Below are 22,524 nucleotides of genomic sequence, written 5' to 3'. Positions count from 1 at the left end.
TACGATTGTTACAAAGTTGATGTGTCGATCGATTCTTTGGCTCTTTTAAAACCATTCAAAGATTTAACATATTAACATCGCTTTTAACTTAATCTTTAAAAACGGAAAATATATTCTAAACTCGTTTATCTGAAGTCCTTACCAAAAATACTTTGAATATCCAAATTATTGGAAAGTGATATCCTCGTTTGAAAATGTTTCATTTTTCAAATCAAAGTAATAAAATAAAATAATTCGAATTTTTATATTTTCTTACTTTTTACATCAAATTCGAGTTCTGCTACTCCATTTTAGTCAAACTTTGTTTCATTCAATATGTTATCGCCGTCATTCTGGCCGCCAAATTGGATTTAAACATTCTAAATCATTTTAGAGTAGTTTATGGGTCACACAGCTCGACCATCAAAAATAAGACAACGAAAAAAAATCTAATTGTTGATTCGATTATCCAAAGTGAAATTTTCAGGAGGCCTTCGGATAATCGAGTCTGGACTGTAGTTGGTCCCATACACATACATACATACACATGACACATTCCGGCGTTGCAACGTCAATTTTTCACTTTGTTTCGAAATATGTATCGTAGGGGAACAGCATCTAATTCCAGCGTGCCTCTAATGTTGGCAGGTCAGAACTTTGACATTCAATTAAAGCTAATTAAAAGCGTTTTCAACTGAAATCAAGTGATAAACAGTTCAATAAGAAGTCAGCAAGCAAGTTTCTATCAAAATTTTAGCGAAATTAGTTGTTTAAATTGTGAAAATCATCAAATAGGATGCAATTAGGTGCGAGTGCTTAACCTGCCAAACATACGAGAATTTCCCCTATGATATCAAAACCTGCCCCAAACTTGAATATTACTGGAAAGTAAATTATCTACAGGTGGTACAGGTGACCATGGTAAACTAATTTTAAGAAGAAGTTTTGATTTGCCACATCGATCACTCCGTGAAGTTGCAATATGGTTTCATACAAATTATTGCGCGTATTCCCGAAAAAGACACGCGGCAAATCAGCCTCGAAACGACGCGCCGCACTTTCAGCAAATGCGCGCTGTCAAATCCCATACTGCGCGTTTTGTTTTTGTTGATCTTCTTCTTCGAATCGCATGGCATTGTTGCCGGGTATGTTTTTAATGCACCAAAAGTGCAGAAAATCGCAATAAAAAGTCATGTTTTAGTTATTATAAACATTTCTAATGGTGAATCCAGCCGTGATTGATGATTGGAACAATAAAACAACGAATAAATAATTAAAATGACGTGTCGTTTTTTTCGCTGAAGAATGTGTCGCATACATTTTCAAATTAAGAATGCTCGAGTTTAGAGAATTTTTTCATCATTATTAGTGTAGATCTCCACTCTTAAATGCATCCTGGTTAGGGTGCCCAGAATATGGGACTTTTTCTCAAAACCTCGCTCCACAAGCTGAATATTGTTCCTTGAGCTATTTTAGAACGTTGGGCCAAATATGACCCAAATCTGTCTTCATTTACGCATTGGTACTCGAAGGTGAAGTTTGTATGGAAAAAATCGAAAAAATGTGTGGAAAACTCAATTTTCTTACGGTTTGGTCTGCACGGTGCGCTACTTACATAGTGCGAATTTAATTGAAAATTTAGTGTTCTACAGCTTTGTACAACAAACCAAAGCTGTAAAACTCGATCCTAAAAAGTTATTAGCGATTCAAAAATGAAATTTTTGTATGAAAAACATTTTTTTCATTAGCTTCAGGCTCGGGTATCAATGGGTTAATCTCAACCAATTTCGCTCAAATTTGGCACAGATGTTTAAAATAACCCAAAAAAAAAGTTTTTTGCATGTGGAGCAGGGCGTCATTTTTTCTGGGCCCCCTTATCCTGGTTCATTAAAATTGGCATGCTTTTTTGAGCTTTTGGCTTTTTTGAATTGCATCTTTTTACCTTGATTTGGCCAGTTTTTCGGAAATAAAAATGTTGAGCATGAGTTTGTTATTGTGCGTTTCCACCAAAGTGCTTTTAAACATTTTTTGAATATTAAATTGAACATGTATGGTAAAACGTATTGCTGCTTTTGAAACACATTTGAGATTAGAACCATATCAGAACACATTTTCGACATGCTGTTTTTGTATTTGCTGTAACATTTAGTTATTTTGTGATTTATGTGATGATAATAGAACGTAAACGCTAAAATACATTAATAAAAACAAACATATCGAAACCATAACACCTTGAAGAACCATCAGTAAATTGTGTCGATTTTCGTTGTTTCTCCCAAAATAGCGGCAAGCTATCCTTCACTCATCTTACCACTCTTTCCGGCCGGCGCGGCACCGCCGATGCCTTCGCTGGCCTGCTGGACCAGCGTGTCGATGCCCAGCTTTTTCATGTCGGCTCGCACCTCCTCCAGGTCCTCCTCGGTGGCCTTGAACGAGTCCGATACGAACTCGACCTCGCTGGGTTTTTGGGAAGTTTTGGTCACCGATTTGGCGGCGCTTTCCGCGGCCGTGCCCGCCGGGGTAGATTTGGCTGGGATGCCTTTCTCGCGATTTATTGGTGGTTCTTACAAGCGAAAATGAAATTAAACATAAAAATAAACGATAATAAACTGAGGTTGAATAATTTGTGCGAGGAATGTTGAGTGTTGATGCAAACGGCTACGGTGAAGAGTGTGTAAAACACAATAGAGGAAAATGCTAGTAGTAGCAGTGTATAGAAAGTATAGAGACAGAACACTCGCGCTAAGAACACAGTGAGCATAAAACGGGATATTTTGTTGTTTCTAGCGAACATTACCCTCCGTGTCTTCGCTGGCGCCCCGTCTGACGAACTCGTTGGTGTCGCCCAGCGTTCCCAGGTCTCCGGCTTGGCATATCAGTGAGACGCGGTAGAAGTAGTTACGCCAGAAGCTTTCCTCCGTGATGCTGCAGCAGCGATAATTGCAAACGAATACATAAAATAATAAACGTAATTAGTTGTCACCGTCAGCTCGCTGCTCGTTCTCCAAGCTACTCACATCTTAGGTACCAGCTCAAATCGCATTTTCTCCAGCTCTTTGTCCTCGTTCATGATGGCTAACGCAGTCGGATAAGATGCATCGTAATCAAATTCAAACTCAACTCCGGCCGGTGGTGCCCGGACAAAGTTCCGACGGTCCTTTTGATTAGAAAAGATTAAATTAACATCTCAGCGCTCGTGCCGTTTCGTGTCGGATCTTACCGCTGACAGACTCATGATTTCCTCCTTTATCTTGGCTTCATTTGCGTGGCCTGACCACGGGCAAGCCCCGGGACCGCCAGCACCCTGTTGGTTCTTAATGAACGCTTCCTGTTCCTTGTTGAACTCACCCAGAATCGTCTGCGCAAAAAAAAATCATTATTGCACTACATCCACACGGTTCTCCCACTGTGGCTTCAGCCTTACGTTGTCCTTCAGGTGTTTGATTTTATCGCCAGCCTTATTGAACGACGAGTACAGGAACGATCCGAACGATTTGGCTCCAGCTGTGACTTTGTGGGTGACTGCAAGTAAAGATTAATCAACCAGTCAATTTTAGCAGGACAAAAAACAACCCAACCCCCTCCGTAAGGGCAGCCCACCTTGTCCAATCTGGCCGGCGTTCTCGTCGGTCGGTGTGCCGGGACCGGTGGCGGACGGGGAATCTGCTCCGCCCGTGGCACTGCGGGGTGCGGCGCATTGAAACGAAACCAAACAACACACATTTTATTCGCGCCAATCGATAGCACGTGGGATGCTGGGTTTATTTGTTGTTATTGCAGTAGTAATTTAAAAATCTCAAAAGTAATAATACAATTTAAAAGTATCAAAAATTCAAACTAGTAAATATTTGTTTATTCAAAATGTAAAAAGTACAAGAAAAGGCGGAAAAGACGTGTATTGTATAATAGCTATGTTAAAAATTGAGAAGAGTATAATAGTTAACGTGTTGAATGTAGTAAATAGTGTAACATTGTGAAAGAGTAAAAAACTATTGTTTAACGAGTATATATCTGGGAAAAATGCTGCAAGCTTCGTACAAGATTTTACCTGTTGCGACAAACTTTTGGATGATGTAATGCGATTTTTGGACTATGATTTTAATTCTGGTAACCGTTAGTTAAAACTAAACTAAACAAAGCATATTTTTCTAAATTGTTGTTGCTTTCTGCCCAGAGCAACAACAGTTTTAATTTGCATTCCAAATTTTAAACAACATAACAAAGTTTTCCTGCCTAGATTTGTATTATGTCCAAACGAGTGGGTTCGTCGCTTATGCAAAGCGCAAATCTTAGTCCGGAAAAGTTTATAAGGGGACATTTTTGCGATTAATTCGATGTTTTTTAATTCAAATTGAACTTTGAAAACAGCGGCAACACGCGACATTTACTTTTAATTTACTTAAGAGTTCATAACTAAGTTATAAAATATTTAATATTTCGTCTAATGGCTTTTCAGGGTTAAGTGATGGAGTTATTTAAAATACTTTTTTGCAATTCCGTCGTGAAACTACTTACTTTTCCTGTCATTCTTGAACGACGAAATAGCCTACTTTTCTGTACCAAAAATTACAGAATCGAATAGCAACACTTTTCAAAATAAATGCTAAAAAGTTCTACTTTTCAGCACTGAAACGATTTATTGACAAAATACATGAAAATTGGACTTAAAATTTCACTCAATGGGTGTTTTTCGGAATTGCAAAAAAAAGTTGTATGGAACTCGTTGCAAAACTTGATTTTTTCAGCACTCGTCGTATTTATCCAACTCGATAAACCTCGTTGGATAAATGAACGACTCGTGCTGAAAAAATCCTCTTTTTGCAGCTTGTTGCATAAACTACTATTGACTCAACACCCAAAAAAAAATAAAAAAATCAAAGGTTCAATAGAGATGTTGTTTGTTGAACCTTTGTGAAAAAACTCCGAATTTTTTAAACAAACATTTTGTTCAAGACAAATTTAATTTGAACTTATGGTCAAAACTACAGCCGATTTAAGGTGAAAAAGATAAAATGTTCAAACTCAAACATCCCCTTTTGAGATGGTAAATTTCCACGCACCGTTAGCCCAAAATAATGATATTTGATTGAAAAATGTTTTTTTTTGGGTTTGTGGTCACACGGTACCAATACTGTTTTTAATACAAGGGGAAAATTGAAAAATCGAAGCTTTGACAATTTTACTTAATGGGTAATTCTCTACCAACTCACACAAAATCGGGAAAAGTTGCCCCGACCACTCTTCGATTTGCGTGAAACTTTGTCCTAAGGGGTAACTTTTGTCCCTGATCACGAATCCGAGGACCGTTTTTTGATATCTCGTGACGGAGGGGCGGTACGACCCCTTCCATTTTTGAACATGCGAAAAAAGAGGTGTTTTTCAATAATTTGCAGCCTGAAACGGTGATGAGATAGAAATTTGGTGTCAAAGGGACTTTTATGTAAAATTAGACGCCCGATTTGATGGCGTACTCAGAATTCCGAAAAAACGTATTTTTCATCGAAAAAAACTCATTTTTTTAAATTCTCCCATTTTTCGTTACTCGACTGTAAACATTATTGGAACATCTAATTTTAAGGGAAATTTAAAGTACTTTTCTGGACCCAAAAGGGTCATTTTTTATTTAGAACAAAATTTTTCATTTTGTTTTTTCTAACTTTGCAGGGATATTTTTTAGAGTGTAATAATGTTCTAGAAAGCTGAAGAGCAGACAATTACCAAAAAATTTATATGTAAACATAAGGGGTTTGCTTATAAACATCACGAATTGTCGCGATTTTACGCAAAAAAGTTTTGAAAAGGTCAATTTTTGCGGTTCTCTTTGTCTCGTCGTCCGTGTCTGTCGCGGGACGATGAACGGCCATGATCAACGACGACCAACTTTTTCAAAACTTTTTTTTCGTAAAATCGCGATAACTCGTGATATTTACCAGCAAACCCCTTATGTTTATATATCAAAATTTTTGTAATTGTCTGCTCTACAACTTTGTAGAACTCGGATTCGTGATCAGGGACAAAAGTTACCCCTTAGGACAAAGTTTCACGTAAATCGAAGAGGGGTCGAGGCAACTGCTGTGTGAGTTGGCGGAGAATTACCCATTTCGGAAAAACGAATTTCCATATGATATAAACGTTAAGAGCAAGCCCTCGTATGTGTTAAAATTATTGATCATTCCTCCTTCATTGTTCCCATACGTCATGAATTAAATTGAAGAAATGGCCAACCATATGTCACTTCACAGTTTCTAGGCAAAACAGCCCATAGGATCTGGAATAAAACCTTAACAATCCTTCTCATCTGTGCGTAATTGAGCAGGAGTGTTGTATGCAAATTCCATGTAATCCGCAGTTGTGTCGCATCACACACACTCACAAGTGACATAAGCTCTGTGATTACTTTTGCGCACCCACTTTTCCCAGTTTGCCAGGGATACATTACTGGATGATTGTTGGACTCTTGTGCTGATTGGCAGGGCCGGATGTCCGGTGGAGGGAAATTGCATTAGTTTTATGGGCTTTGTTGTTGCTTTAGTTTGTTGCTGACAAATGAGCAACGGGAGTAGTAATAATGCAAACTCAAAGTTTGTCTTTTGCTTAGGAGTTGAATTTTTAGTTCCAGTTTAAACGAATAAATGTGACTGTTTTTATGTAATTTGCAATACTACTAACTCGCACTTACAATTATTATAACGCAACAACCTAGTCGCAACAGCAAATTCTCTATACTCTAACAGTCGAACTTATTCTCTTTCTAATTAAACATGTGCATCATAGGCAAAGCAGGTAAAAACTTGTACGAAGCACCAAAAAACAATACTAGTGTCAAAAGAGTAAAAAATCTGAAACTCGACAAAGTGATAAGCAACAACAGAATCAAATCAAGTGAACGAAACGGTACCTTTCCTGTTGTCTATTTTAATATAAATTGTTCACGGGGAGAAAAGAAACAAACAAATAGTTTTGTACTAGCTATTTCGAGGCGATGCAAAAAGAATGATTGATGGGGAAAGTTCTTCAGCTGTTTTTCTTTTGTATATCGTAAATTTGATTAGCTTAGCCCGAAGTCCTTTGAGCTTAGTACCTGTCCTTCGTGATTATATTTGTAACCACCGTAATGACCAACAACAAAGGGAATCTCATCAAAACTCAGAAGCTGAACAGCATGTCAAGTATCAAAGGTTCACCAATATAAACGAAAATAAAACTAGCGATCGATAGATGAAGCTTGTTCAACCTAAATTTAATTAGGCCGCTGCCTCAAAGCCCTTTTTCGTCTGCCGCTGGCATGGTATGCTGGAGCTATTTTCGGCATTTCAAGTTTTGCCACACTTTCGAAATGATAAAAAATAAATTCCGCAAAAAAAAAACACATTCTCTCTGACATTATAAATAAATTTGCTCCCATTAGGAAAGTTGCAAACAAAAAATCTTGATAAAGGGAAGCCCACTTCTTCAATCCTTAGCGCGTACCTTCTCGTGACGGCTAAGCCTGCGAAAGATGAAAATATAATTTCTCTCGTTGCCTTTCCGAGCTGTCACAATAAATTACTCATACCTCGACAGTGAAGAGAAAGGCAGAGAGCCAGAGAGGCAGAAGATAAGTAAATTATGAGAAAGAGCCCAAGCGGCAGGAAGTGGACGTAATGTGTTTTAATTTTCACTAACCAACTGTATAATGGTTAAGTTTGAATGAAGAAATGAAAAGAAAAATTGAAACAAGGTTGCTTTAACATCACGCGTCTCCACTCCATTAAGGTGAAACGGGTCATACTAATGTTACCATGGAAACAAAATATTACACTAATTTGAACTGAAATCACTTTCTAACTTTTTGCCTTCCTCACTATACATATCGACTCAGAATCAAATTCTGAGCAAATGTCTGTGTGTGTGTGTGTGTGTGTGTGTGTGTGTGTGTGTGTAGGGATGTGGGTCTGTGCACCAAAAAATATGCACTCGATTATCTTGAGACTGGCTAAACCGATTTGGACCGTTTTGGTCTCATTCGATCCGTCTTGGGGTCCCATAAGTCCCTATTGAAAATTATGAAGTTTAGTTAAGTACTTCAAAAGCTATGCTAAAAAAACGATTTTGACTAAAGTCCGGAAGATTGTAAAAAGGGTGGTTTTTGTAAGAAACCCCGTCATGCTATACATTTTTAGAAAGGTATTTGAAAGACCTTCCTAACGCGTCCAATACATTGAAGATCTGACAACCCTATCAAAAGTTATAAGCACTTAAGTGTTATTTATGCACTTTTTGGAGGCCGGATCTCAGATATTTTGATGAAAACGTTGTCCGGATCTCTCATGCAACCTGTCGTTGGATAGGTCATCAAAAGACCTGTCCAATGCGTCCAAGACATTGAAGATCTGACAACCCTATGAAAAGTTATAAGCACTTAAGTGTTATTTATGCACTTTTTGGAGGCCGGATCGGGATCTCAGATATTTTGATGAAAACGTTGTCCGGATCTCTCATGCGAATTGTCGTTGGATAGGACATCAAAAGACCTGTCCAATGCATCCAAGACATTGAAGAACTGACAACCCTATCAAAAGTTATAAGCACTTAAGTGTTATTTATGCACTTTTTGGAGGCCGGATCTCAGATATTTTGATGAAAACGTTGTCCGGATCTCTCATGCGACCTGTCGTTGGATAGGTAATCAAAATACCTTTTCAACGGGCACGAATTAGATTGGAGATCTGACTACCCAATCATAAGTTGTAAGCACCTAAGTGCCCTGCAATATGAAGCTCTGACTACCCAATCTAGTGGTATGAATAATGAGTCAAATTGATAAAACACTGAAAAACACCGCCCTTTTGTGTCTTTTTTGGACAGCACCCTTTAAATGTGAGGAAGGCACCAACCACCCTAGGGTGGATTAAGTAACGTTTTTCTAAACTTTTCGATTTTTTTAAACAGCTCATTGTACATCTACTTCCTCTCAACTTGATAATACATTCGTTATCCATTTTCACCTTAATCATACTGAAATAAGGCTGTTTAGGACCAACAATCGAACAATCGATTGGGGATTTTTTGTCCTGACTAAAATCTCAGTTTAGTTTGCCTGCCTGGTCTGCCAACATTTTTCGAGAGCTTACTAAATATTCAATTGAAATAACCCATTTTTCACTTTATTCATCAGAAACATTAGTCACGACGAAAATTATCCCATCAATTGTTGGATTCATTTCCTTGAAAAGAGATAAATGGTAAAACATGATAATAAGGCAAATTTTTGTTGTTACTAAGTTTCAATTTAAGTTTTGATGAGATCCCATGCTCTGTTGGAATGTTATTTCTTTATGATTTTATTAATGACTAGGACTCGATCTAATAATACATAATAACAAAAAAAACGAAATACGCTAAAGGACGATACCGGGAGATCTCCAAACAGCTTCTCGATTGTTATGCATATATCTGTAACCTGATTCTGTGGGAGGGTGTTTATAGAGTTTTTTTTTATTTAAAGGTTCTGTTGCAGCATGTTTGTACGGTGGTGTTTCAAATGTGATTGGTATGGTTAATAAGAGGTACAACCGAAAAAGGGCAGAACTTGTTAGTCGAAATGAACATGAGAATTACTCAATGGAAATGAGGAATAAGACTACAATTATGCTCAAATAATATCACTTAAAACTAGTTTTCAAATGGGCCATACACAAATGAAGAAATTTTTGTGATTTAATTTTCGATATTGCAACTTTACTATCATACACTATTGCGTTTTCGATTCAATTGGAAACTGTTTTGATTTTTTGAGTTGATTGATCATATCGATTGATTGTTTTGTGCGTTCTTATTACTTTGAAAAATTGGATCGAAAAGTTAGGATGGTAAGCGCACGAGAACAGAATAGACTTTGTCAGAGTGGAGAAGGCAATGGCAATGAGATGGTGCAGAGGAACAGAGAAAGAGAGTGTCAAACATTGATGTCTCTACTACATGGACGGGTGTATTATTATGCTGAGTGGTGAGAAAACGGAACCGGAATGAATGAGACATGAGACAAGCATGGGAACGCAAGAAGAAGAAGAAAAAATAATAATGACGACGATTGAGAAATTGGTACGTGCAAATGGCAGATTGTTGCATGGAGCAAGGCCGAGAGGCCAATTATTGTGAATTGATTTGATTAAGGATTGCGTGTTTGTTGTGCGCAAATGTTTGAATATCGTATGAGGAAAATTCAATTTGCATATGCCGTTTTTTTCGTATGTTTTTACAGTGGTGTAGCCAAAAACCAATATTGCTGGAATCTTGAAAAAAACATTATAATACATTTAAAACAGTTAATAGAGTTTTAATGTGCATTTTAAAAATGATATAAAAGGAATTAAATAGGATAAGTTGGATTTATATCACACCAATTAGTTAACTATCATCTATCTATCAGCCTATAAGCAAAACCCAAAGAAGAAATATCATGCAATGTTATTCTTTTATCACCATATACTAAAAACTATTTGCGGACATTTGAACTCTTGCCTTTAAATTTTAGTTCAAAAGTTTGTGTCTGAAGTTTGCATTGGATTTTTAACAATTTACAAAGGGAAATCTCTTTACATATTGATAAAAAAAGTAAATCATTCAGTTTATTGAAGATACACAACCACTTTATAGTTGTGTTGGTCCAACGCAAATTCAACAAATCTCAAAATAACCTGAGTTGATTTGCTCTGAATCCTATACGAAAAACGCAAGGCTACGTGTTAAATTTTCGCGAAAAAACTGGTTTTCTTTTTCAACTTTGTAGTTTCAAAATAATGTGCTTCTGGACTTCGCTCCCAAAAACTGTGAAAGATTGTCTTTTGACACTCACTAAGAGCAAATTCGAGAGAGAACTTTTGTCTCCTCTCATGTACGCAATATAATTTAAAAAAATGTAACTACTAAATTTGCAGGTGAAATGTCATCCCTCAGAAATTTACCCGAGACTTTCGTCTGTTTTCGAGGAAGAACAATGTTTGTATACAAAGAGAAATATTTTTTTTAGGAAATTCAACGGTAGGAATGAAAAATTTCTGTCAAAACCACGCAAATGTTGTTTATTTCGAGGTTCTTAAATAAGCTTTCTGAAAAGTTGGTTTGTTTGAAAAAGTTTGTTCAATGCTTATAATGTTACTAGATGTTACTACCAAGGTAAACAAACAACAACGGAACCTTCAAATCATTTAGAGGCTTGGTGGTGGAAGTGTTAAATTAAAATCCACTTGGGGGCAGAATGGACCACCGTTTTCCTGCCTTATAAAAACAATCAAAAGTTACGAAATTCGAGCTAAATGGATTATTTCACTCCTGGTAGCTTCACAAATCACGTTTAATGCAACAATAGTTGATTTTTCAATTGTTTTGATGCTTATTTGTAAAAACAGTGTCTTATTTCGACATATTTACACTATTTTCAAAATGTTTGTATGGTTAAGTGACTATTTTTATAAAAGTGATCAAACTTCATAAAAACTATGTTAGAAAGGTCCCTTAAGTCATTTCTTATCTCCCTTCAACGTTGTATTAGACGAAATGGCTTGTTTTCTAAGGTGGTCCATTCTACCCCGCACCCTGGAAAGTTAGTCGAAAAAACTTTATTTTTTTAAGTGCATCAAAAATAGTTTTAAGCTAGAAAATTTCATCAACCAAGTATACAACATTGAAGAGAACATTCCAAAGCATAGGTCTACTACACTGGATTCATAAATTTGTATGTTTTTGTAAGGTTTTCGGTACATTTTACTTAGGCGGACCATTCTGCCCCCCCCCCCCCCCCACCTGCCCCTAAAATCATTTGAATAAGTTCTTAATATACTAGGGATCAAGTTCTGGTGTGGTTCCCCTTGTAGGACATACTCATAGGGACTCTCACGCCAAATATCAGCTCATTTGGCTGAAAAATTGCTTGCCTCAAGCGGGTTAGAGTTTACATGGGAATTACTATGAATTTTTTAGATTTTTTGTTCAATTGCTCCTCCAAGTTTGGGGAAAACAATCGGCAACTTCAAGTAGGGCCAGATATGAGTGGAATTGTCTGGAGCACAACTTTCCCGAAGGAAGCATATCGTTTCGTTTAAACTCATTCGGGCTCAACGGCATTGCATTATATAGCTGTCTTAAAAAACAAATAAGAAAAAGAATATAAATATATAAATGTGCTACAATATACCTGACTGTTAAAATTTCAAAGAGACACTGTAATCTTTAGATCGCAACCTTTCTTCGTGTTTAAAGTATCGTGCCGGCTACCCAGTTATTTGCCGGATAGTTCAAAGCTTATCATTTCAACATTCAATATTTACAAATCGGAACCAACAGGCGGAAGAGCAGTTCACCGAATTTGCTGTGGCGCCAATTCCTCATACTAAAATGCGCAAGTGCAAATTTAATCCAGTCCTTTCATAAGTTGGTTCAGTTCTGACTAAAACAAACGCAACATTTCGTTTAATTTGTGACACATAACATAACATCTATGACAACTATGATTATGAAAAGGCATGATTAGCGTTTGAGTGAGATGAATTGTGCGATGAATGGTGTGTTATGATGATGAGTGTTTGTATTCTACACATCACGAAAATTTCATTTGCGTAACCTTTGGTTATAAAATGGAATAATTTTGTTTTACCAAAACCGTCAATTTGTCGAAAGAAAAAAGTTCTGAAAAAGAAACGAAAAAGCAACAACTCAGACAAATAAAATGAACATCGATAAATAATCAAACTATGTGAACGTTTTCAATTTGAGTAGAGTCTCTGACCTGAGCATAAAAGGTATTCAACATCGATCATGCTCAACATAAGATGGAGTCAATGGAGAGGGAAATAAATACTCGTTAATCTTACGCGTTTAAGGGGAAAATGAAAGAATAACACCACTTCCAGCAGACAATCGGCGCGGAGGGAATACATCAAAAATTGACTATTGAATAGTAGGTAGCTTCGTTAGTAAGGATTCGAAATGAAGCAAGTACATAATGTACGACAGCAAGCATTAAGAGTATACAAATAGGATGAAGAGAAATATACAACAGTTAGATATACATTTCCATTGAACTTTGAGGTTATCCTCTCTAACGAGCGTGCTTGAGAATTGCACAGGGAAAAATACTAATCGATACTGTGAAAGAGGGTTCAACTCTAATTTCGCATCATTCTTTTTTTCCTTCCTTCCAATGCTATCTATGTCTATGTTCGTTAATTTCGTTTCCTCTTTCTTCACACTTGTGTTTCCATCTCGCACTAACTCTCAAATATAATTTCAATCAATTATGTATCGGCCCATTTACCTAATATACCTGGACCGGTCTTCCTCGTCGGCTGCATCCGTCGCTCCGGCGATACCTTGATTCGTCTTTTCCGGCGATGTGACTAAGCCCTCGTTCGTGACGCCGCCGTTTTCGTCCGTTTGGCCTCCTTTTCGCAGGCCAGGTATCGATGGTATCGAAGGCATCGCAGGCATCGCTGGCATTGAAACCGTTGGCATCGAGGGCATCGCAGGCATCGACGGGATGGATGCATTTCCGAGCCAGCCTGTCACCTTGGACGATACGCCTGAGAAGACGCCACCTTTTGTCGGGCTGTTGGAGATAGATGGGGAATGGGAGGGAGAAAAGCGATTGTACAGATTAGTATTCTACGCCAGAAGTAGACAACTGATTTACACGTGGTTCTTTAGGACATTTACTCTAGTAAAAAATGCTGTCAATTGCGGATCTGTAGCTCCAAAATGAGCTTGATTGAACGTAACATGAGCTGGCGCTCCGCTCTTGAAACTTAAATTATATTTAACCCGTGAAAAGTATTTTTTTAAATTACAATTTTGAGCCACCTTGACCACTAAAGCGTTTATTTTCAATATCATTGGCGTGTGACCAGATCCTTGCGCAAGTTTTGGCATGTATTACATTATAAATATAACTCTCTGGAATTATGTACATGATTTCAAAGTTCTTTTTTCCAGAATCGGCCCCTACAAAAAAGATATTCGTCGCACCTCACGACGCCTTGTTCCAGTGGTCCGACCGAGCACAGATTTGGAAATTCGCCTATGTATGTGATAATGTAGAGGCCATCCTGAAGAAATGGGTTTGTCACCTTTTTTTAATTCTTTTTTAGTGCCTTCTAGTGCTTTTAGCCTTTTCTCAGAGAAGATAAAATGAATTCCCTTAAGGGACCATCCATAAACCACGTGGATAATTTTTTTCTATTAGCAAACCGCACCCCTCCTCTCCTTCTATCGGATGGGGAAGTAAAACGTCGGTCCATTTGCGTAAAAGAGGTTTTGGGTGACCTTACCACACATAACCTTCGGACGCCTAGAAATGAGCAGAAACTTGCAACAGAGACCACAAAAGACCCGGGGGTCGTAAAAGTGGATTGCTTTGCTTTTGCTTTTTTACCCCTCCTCTTGTGGACAATTGACCGTAAAGAAAAAAAAACTTTTTTTGTATGGAGCGTATGCTATCGCAAAAATAAGTGTTCAGCATATTGATTCCCCCTACTGGCTTAATAATTTAAATATATAATGAGGGGGAGTTGGGGCAAGTGTAACAAGCTAAGTAAATGCTCGAGAAACCTCAAAATAAACCTATACACTCAATCCTAACCTGAAAATAAAATTATTTATAGCATTTCAAAAGTACTTAAATGAATTCAAATGTTTGCAATAGTGTTTTTTTATTGACGAAAAAAAATAGTAACATAAAAATCTAGATTGCAGTGATGTTAGAAAATTATGCCTTCTTTATTTCAAAATCAATTTTTTTGTTACATAAATATGGTTTATTAAAATAATAATAGCACGGTTTGCCTTCTGGGATTCCACCATATGAGAATTCTGCCTTTCGAGTAATTCGGTCTTTTATTTTAGCTTTCGGGATTCGACCTTTTAAGATTTGACCTTTAAAATTATAATTAAAAGTTAAACGTTTGTAGCATTAGGGTGTAATATGGTTGCATGAAAAAAAAAAAGTTGTTCAAATTAAGAGGGCACAGCCATTTTTCAGTTCCTTTTGGGGTTCTAAACAACACCACAAAGTTTTGAAACGTTTGGTAAGTCCCCACTTTGGCCAGAGCAATTAAATTTTGTGTTGAAATTTGTAAGGGAAAATCATTATTATGGATTTTGAAGTTTAAAAAATTCACGTTTCTTGATATTTAAAAACCGGATTCACCGGTTTGGCTGCTCTGGAACAAGCTCTACAACTTTTCCGAAGTCCGAAGTTATGGTGATAACTTTGCTCCTATAAAAAGATACAGCGAGTTAAAAAACGGTCTAAAATGCGTTTTTGTGTTCTAAACCGAATATGATTCTGGTTCTATATATAGTGTGAAACGTACATTTTTAAATACAAAAAAAATAAAGAAAAGAATGAGTTTTTTCGTACTAATTACCATTCAAAATGGAATCGCTTTGCGCAAGTACGATTTTGTTAATAAAAAAACCCTATTATAGCATGTCAATACAATTATCTCATATAAATAACGTAGGATTTGGAGACTTTTTTTATAAACACCTTTGTGGGAAATTCCAGAACCCCTAATGTGGACAATTGATCAAACAAAATCAATCTCTTTTGTATTAAGTGTGGACAATCGCCAAGCTCTACACTGAAACCCTGGTGGCCGTCAGTACGAACGATTATTCATCTTGCCTCACCTTCCCCTAAATTTTTACTTTTATATAAAAATAATCGATTGACCCGGTTTCTAGACTTAGTTGAATACAGCAATTCCCCACGAAAACAGCATGATTCGAAAAAAAAGTTCTCCGATCGGGCTCAACATTTTTCTGGGGGTTTCTTGGCCGTAATAATTAGACCCGTATTTTTTTGTTTGGCCATTAGGGTGACCTACGCCGTGTTAGGGTGGTCCGAAAATGGCAATTTTAGTCGATTTTTGCAAAAACCACATTTTTCAAAAAATCATATAACTCTGCTGTCATAACTCTAGCTGTCTTGAGCGCAGACGAAAGGTTATTAGACGGGCTTTTAAGGAAAAATAGTTAAAAGTTTCAAATATCTAGCCTAACATTTGAAAAGGCCAAATGAAAAGTTAAAATGCTCTTTTGAAGGTCTTGGGACCAAAGTGCCTACACAGCAAAAAATCCGATGGTAAAATCGCATGCAAAAGCATGCACATCACCTTCGTCAAAATAAACACTTAATATTACACACTGCATTTACAATTTTTGCAAACACAAAAAAAAGTTGCAACCGACGGGATTCAAACCCAGCACCAACAGTAAGGACTGGCGCCTTAGCCCACTCGGCCATCAGACCGATGAAAAGCTGTTAGGATAAACGCATATATGAGCTTGACATTTCGGTTAAGTAGGTTTCCCATACTGATGGGCTACATATTTCAGGGTGTAATATTACACAGATTTTCATAAAATAATGCAATATTTATTTTACACCCAGGCCTTTTACACGCAGCTGGATTACTACTTTTTTAGCTGTGTATGTCTGAAAATATTTTTATAAGATTCCTCGGAAAATTTTACATATCATATCTAAAAATGGTGAAATAACGTTTTCAATATTCCGAGATACCATTTTTTGAAAATAAAGCTGGGTTTTTCGGCAAAAATCGACTTTCTTCAATAAAACTGCGATAACTTAAATAATTCAGCGATGACTAGGGTTAGTGAATTTTCACGATTTCGCGGACAGCGTGAAATTCGTGAAATTTGAAGATTTCCGTGAAATCCCGTGAAATTTATCAATTTCCTCAAACCAGTTCATTAAAATAACAACATAATAAATATTTCATTCATAAAGACTTTTAAGTAAATTTAATTAGTTTTCAATTGAAAAGCGTGATATGAATCATTTCGAGAATTGTTAGCAAAACATACATTAACATGAAATTGATACAACATTTACTGAGAAGTGAATGCTGCGAATACTTAAATGATGTTAACAAAAATCAGTTAAAGAAAAAATATATATTCTCGGGATTTATTTATTATAATTTTGTCTTTTTCAAGTAATAATTGACTGAACAAGTATATTGAGAAATTTTTTCTTAAAGATTGCACAGATTTTTTTCTTGATATTCTAAATAATAGTTTATCAATTGTTTTTAGGAAACTAACTGAATTTAGCAATATTTTCATTCGCCGTAATAACAATTTAACTATTATTTAATTTGAAATTTCAAAGATATAACTTTAAAAGGAATTAAAAGATTCAAGCTATTATTTATTCAAGATTAAATAAATAATACTTTAATAGTTAAAGTCACCTTTTTAGGACATTTCAGATTTTTTCTGAGTCCTGTTTGATTTTCACGATATTTTTTTTTGTTTTCTGTTCTGATTGTGAATAAAATTTTTAAGATTTCGTTAAAGATTAATTTTTTTTTGGCCATTGATTTTTAATTTAGTTTTTGAAAAGTGAGATGAAAAGCTTAAAAAATTTTTTACTAGGCAAAATGTCGCAAAAAGTTATTTTAACAGTTAAATTGTTTTGGTAATTTTGGCTTAGATATGAAACACAATAAAATGTACAAAGATAAAATAGTAGCAAATCAGTGAAAACCGTTTAACTATATTAGTCATAAATTTAAAAAAGGAGCTCAATAAATGACAATACGCTTGCCCTACATTTTGGTTTCAAAATATATATAGAGCCCATCCATAAACCAAGTGGAATTTTATTTTGAAATTAGAAAAAGTTTTTTTTTGTGTCGCGTTCAAATTAAGTTAAAATCAAGCATAAAAGTAGTTTCTGTAATTTAACATTAGATTTTCATAGTTATTTTAATATTTTTCACGTTCCGCGAAATTTCCGCGAAATTTGGTGTTTTGAAATTATGGTCCCGTGAAATTTTAAATTTTTTAGCGTGAAAAATCACTAAGCCTAGCGATGACCTATACATGTAAAACGAAGTTGACTTTATAGCTGTCGGCCACCATTGCTAGTACCAACCACTAGTGTCTTCCTTTTTATCTACAAGATCGCCGCCCTGGGCTCCTAAGTGTATGAAAGTATGGCACGGAGCGACGGCGCCGAATACCCATATTTACACAAAGAATTTTAGAGCGCCCGCCGCGGGATTTGAACCGGCGACCTCTGGATTGTGAGTCCAGTGCGCGGTCTGATTGATCCACACGGGCGGGAACTATACATGTTAGGGTACCAATTTTCTTAATTGAAATACGCAGATTTTGGTACCCTAACATGTATAGATCATCGCTGAAATTTTTAAGTTATCGCAGTTTTAGTGAAAAAAGTAATTTTTTTGCCGTTTTCTTCATTATCTCTTTTTTTTGCGCAGCGCGTCGAAAAACCCAGTTTTTATTTAAAAAAAATCGTATCTCGGAATATTGAAAACATAACTTCACCATTTTTTGATATGTTATGTAAAAATGTCCGGGGAATCCGATAAAAATATGGTCTCTTTGGTCCAGACACCATCAAAACGGTATTTCAAAGTTTCATACGCCTTTTTCATATGTTACGCTAGATTTTTGAAACTTCTTACTATTTTTCTTTGAAAGGCCAACTTATCACCACTAACGAGCTGACGTGCCACGAGCAAACCTTTTTTAACCGCATTTGTCTTCTTCTTGTTTGGCGTTTTTGCTACTAGCGAACAAAGTCCCGCCCGTGTGGATCAATCGGACCGCGCACTGGACTCACAATCCAGAGGTCGCCGGTTCGAATCCCGCGGCGGGCGCTCTAAAAATTCTTTGTGTAAATATGGGTATTCGGTCACCGTCCCTCCGTGCCATACTTTCATACATTTAGGAGCCCAGGGCGGCGAAGTCCTTGAAGGAAAGACACTAAGAATGGTGGCCGACAGCTATAAAGCCAACTTCGTTATTTTCGAACAATCTATCAACCTTTTTTTCTCTCTTCCCTCTCTTCACTAGCGAGCAACTCCATGTCAAATAGGGAATCGGTTGTACCGGACCCTCTCCGATTTCAATGAAACTTTGTAGACATGTTATCCTACGCTTATATAAGCCATTTTTGTGTATCTGGAGCCAGTTTCACTCGATAATGACATTGGAGAAGGGCGTAAGAAAAATGACTCACGAAAAATGCAGGATGGAGCAACTCACCTAAAAAAATACAAAAATCATTAACTGAAAATGTTTTTTTCAAAAGTGCTCTGAACATCATAATTTTCAAAAACCGAACACGAGAGTCGATTCTCCAGACAATTTTACATAAAAGTCTCCATATTGACCATTGTCCTAAGTCCAATCCTTGTGAAGTTACCGCGGTTTTATAAATAATAATGTTGAAAAACTAGGTTTTTTGATGGTTTTTGGCCATTTCTATATGACAGACTTGATTTTTCAGTCTCGAAAATATTTTTACTGGAAAGCTCGTCCAATTTCCCTTAAGATTGTCTTTGACCACTTTTCAAAATAACTCGTTTTTTTGATGATTTAAGCTAATTTACTATCCAGGTTACTATACTACACTGAAAAAATATTTTGTTTTCAGTTATGAGCAATGTAATTAGCTTATATCCTTATATCTGTAAGTCCATACATCCAATTGAACTGAGAACTTTTTTTCGAATCATGCTGTTTTCGTGAATACACACCAAAAAATAATCATGTGATTTTACGTCTTTTAGATGCACATAACTGGAGCGTATCATAAGACGCAAAATTACGTCTGATTTTAAAATTACACGAAGATGAAAGCTAAAAAATGGTCGAGTAAAATTACACTAATTGAGAATTACACGAATGTAAAATTAAACCGGCTACATAGACTAAAATGTTAAAAGTATTTCTTTCAGATTTGATACCATCATTTTAAAATTGAAATTGGTTAACTTTATTCACTTTTTTTTTCAATCACAAAACATTTTTTCACAATAACACTTTGTAAACAAACACACGACCAAAGTTCTGACTTCCCTTGTTGCTCTGCTCGCGTTGAAATGGCCATTTTCTGTAAGCCTGCCCCAACTCACCGGCGCCGGAGACCAAAACACTAGCAGTCAGAAAAATCAGTTCCGTCTGGTCACAGGCTGAACAGGCATCTGCCCGGGTCATCCAGATTCAGACCTTGACCTCCTCCTTGACCACGGAAAAGACGCCAACACGCACGGAACCGGCTGCCGAAACGAACGATCCGGCCCGGGAGGGGAGCTCCTCGAATTTCTAGGGCTTCGAAAGTTTCTGTGCTGAGCGATGCGTTTGCTGGGAGCATTCCTAGCCATCATCACTCTGTTTGCTTGGTGAGAGGCCTGCATAAGATTCCGCTTCCGATACACTTCGGAACATGGCCTGGATTTTCAGCGCACTGAAACAGGAAAACAAAGGAAACAAGCAATGTCACAAATCGTACTAATTTGTCGGAATTTTTGAGCACTTACTTTGGGTACGGGTTTTCTATGTCCTTTTTGGCCGGTAGAAGCAAATTTCGGACATTGTTCCAGAATGCTGCTAGGTTTTTCTTCCAAAAAATAAATTTGCGTCGACTCTCGTTTCGCGTTGTCAAAGATGGCTGACATTTCGAAAGTGACAAACTGCACTCTCAAGAGAAAAGCACTGGGTTGGTTTAAAATTGTGGCTTATTTGATGTAAAATTAAACAAATTAACACGCTCCAGCTATGTGCATCAAACGTATCGTGTTATTACGTTTCGGATAATGTAAAATTCAGATAAAACCATTGCCAAGAAAATTGGACAATTTGCGTTTGATTTGCGTTTTCAAACCGTAAAATTACATCACATTTTCAATTACACGACCGAGTTTTCTGTTTGATTCGTAATTACATTCAATGTAATATTAATATTTTTTTAGTGTGTATTACTATTAATTGTTGCTCCTTAACCTATAGTAACATTTCTAAACTTACAGGTTTTATTATGGTTCTGAAAACCTTCATACGACCTAAATAGGCTTTTATGGCCTACTGAAAACCTAAAATGATACTAGCGTCATAATTCATTCATATGTCAGTCATATAACACCAATTGAAATGAGCCTCCTTCAAAATTTGAGCCTAGCCAAGCCTAGCCAAGTTTTAGTGGAGTTGCATGGTATTTGAACGTTGACTTACATCTTGGTTGAAAATGTCTGAAACGTGCTCTTAGTTTTTAAGCAAAAAGAAATTGGTTTACGAGACAAATGGGCAAGCATGGCGCAAGATTAATTCAATTATTATTCATTCTGAGCACTCCGGATAGCAGTTTCCTGCGTTTATTCATAAACTGTACACATTCCACCCACTTCCGGCAATTTTATTCTTCTTTGGCATCTTGCCTTTCCGGAGAAAGAATGAACGAATAAGAGCTAATCAGGACGACGATGACCTACATTTTATTGGGTGGGGGTTGTTGCACTTAAGTTAGTAAAAGTATGTTACTTATTGACGTATTGATTTTGATGTAGTTGAAAAAAGTTTCGTATATAACAAGTTACATTTTTAAAACGGTAAGAAATTTAAAAAAAAAGTAATTTCTTACGATAACCGCACCTGACTTGGCATCATCGTGTGCTGCTACTGTGCTGTACCATGTGATTTGAAAATTTTCTCTCGCCGTTCGTCAGATGCCACCCCCACCCAAAATGTGTCTGGCAAGAGAGGCTGTCGCCCCGTCGTCATAATCGGCGGAGGGGTTGAAAGTTCAAATGAAAAAGAGTGCTCTTGATGCGTAAATGGGCGAAACTCGCGAGTCCTGCAGGATCAATGGGGCTTGGGAGTAGTAACTAACCTTTTGTCACCTTCATCTCCCGTGGGTGCGGCGGCCGCGGCCGAGGCCGCTGATGTGTCCACGGTTGTGGCGGCTACGGGCGGAGCCACTGTGGCCGTCGCGGCCGAGTTTGGCGGAGTTGGCACCTCCTCGTCCTGTGGCTCGCCCTTGGCCGCTCCGATCCACGAGCTGACCTGGTTGGTTAATCCGGAAAACATGGTCGACGGGGTTTTTTTTCTTCTTCTCTCTTCTCTATTTAGAGAAACTCTAAATCACTTTCTTTCTTCCTGTCCTTGCTTTAGGCTAACTTATGTTCTTCAATTCCCAACTTTACAATCTTTGCGGTCTTCTGCTCCGAGGAAGAAAATTGATATCACGTAACACACCAGAGAAGAGATGACTTTTTCCTCTCTCTTTCCTATTCACTTTTTCACTGATTATGATGAAATTCTTGGAACTGGTGAGTTTTTCCTTTACTGCACCCCTTTTTTCACTTGTTTTATCCCTCGAAAGATGACTTATTTCGCTCTTATATTTCCTATATTATTGATTAATATTTTCACAAGTGCACTGAAAATTTTCACTAGCACGCTGCGCGAACGGGAATCGGGGACAAAGAAGTTCGGACCTTTTTTCTGCTCTCCCAATGCTGCGGAAAAAACTTCCTCGAGAGCTTCCAAAAAACCCGGAACTGCGGAACGGTGGCCAGCTAGAAAGCAAGTGTGCACACCCTTCGGGACTGGGATGGACGTGGAGTGAAGAAGAACAGGACCAGGACACCCCTGAACAGTACAGAATGGTTGAAATTTCTGGAGAAAAAGTCGACGACGAATTTCAAACTTCCGTCCACCACTTGACACGGC

The 22,524-nt window shown here is 37.2% G+C and overlaps 1 protein-coding gene across 4 annotated transcripts in view; it reads right to left on the bottom strand.

Annotated features, from left to right (window-relative positions):
• Positions 1 to 22,142, bottom strand: part of LOC120423452 (synapse-associated protein of 47 kDa) — a 32,721-nt gene extending 10,579 nt beyond the window's left edge. Inside the window, exons 1-9 of one of the 4 annotated variants that reach the window (XM_039587272.2) lie at positions 21,683 to 22,142; positions 13,274 to 13,564; positions 6,878 to 6,889; positions 3,580 to 3,659; positions 3,404 to 3,501; positions 3,200 to 3,337; positions 2,997 to 3,136; positions 2,777 to 2,904; positions 2,291 to 2,542 (exon numbers count right to left, since the gene is read on the bottom strand). In XM_039587272.2, coding sequence (XP_039443206.1) covers positions 2,291 to 2,542; positions 2,777 to 2,904; positions 2,997 to 3,136; positions 3,200 to 3,337; positions 3,404 to 3,501; positions 3,580 to 3,659; positions 6,878 to 6,889; positions 13,274 to 13,564; positions 21,683 to 21,879 — 1,336 coding nt within the window. In that variant the 5' untranslated portion in view covers positions 21,880 to 22,142. The remainder of the gene's footprint in view (positions 1 to 2,290; positions 2,543 to 2,776; positions 2,905 to 2,996; positions 3,137 to 3,199; positions 3,338 to 3,403; positions 3,502 to 3,579; positions 3,660 to 6,877; positions 6,890 to 13,273; positions 13,565 to 21,682) is intronic. The other 3 variants (XM_039587273.2, XM_039587275.2, XM_039587274.2) reach the window with 3 other exon arrangements.
• Positions 22,143 to 22,524: the final 382 nt, after the last annotated feature.

Source organism: Culex pipiens, chromosome 3 (assembly GCF_016801865.2).
Source record: "Culex pipiens pallens isolate TS chromosome 3, TS_CPP_V2, whole genome shotgun sequence".
Taxonomy (NCBI): Eukaryota; Metazoa; Arthropoda; class Insecta; order Diptera; family Culicidae; genus Culex; species Culex pipiens.
The sequence above is the reverse complement of the archived record's forward strand: the minus strand, read 5'-3'. Positions and strand labels throughout refer to the sequence as shown.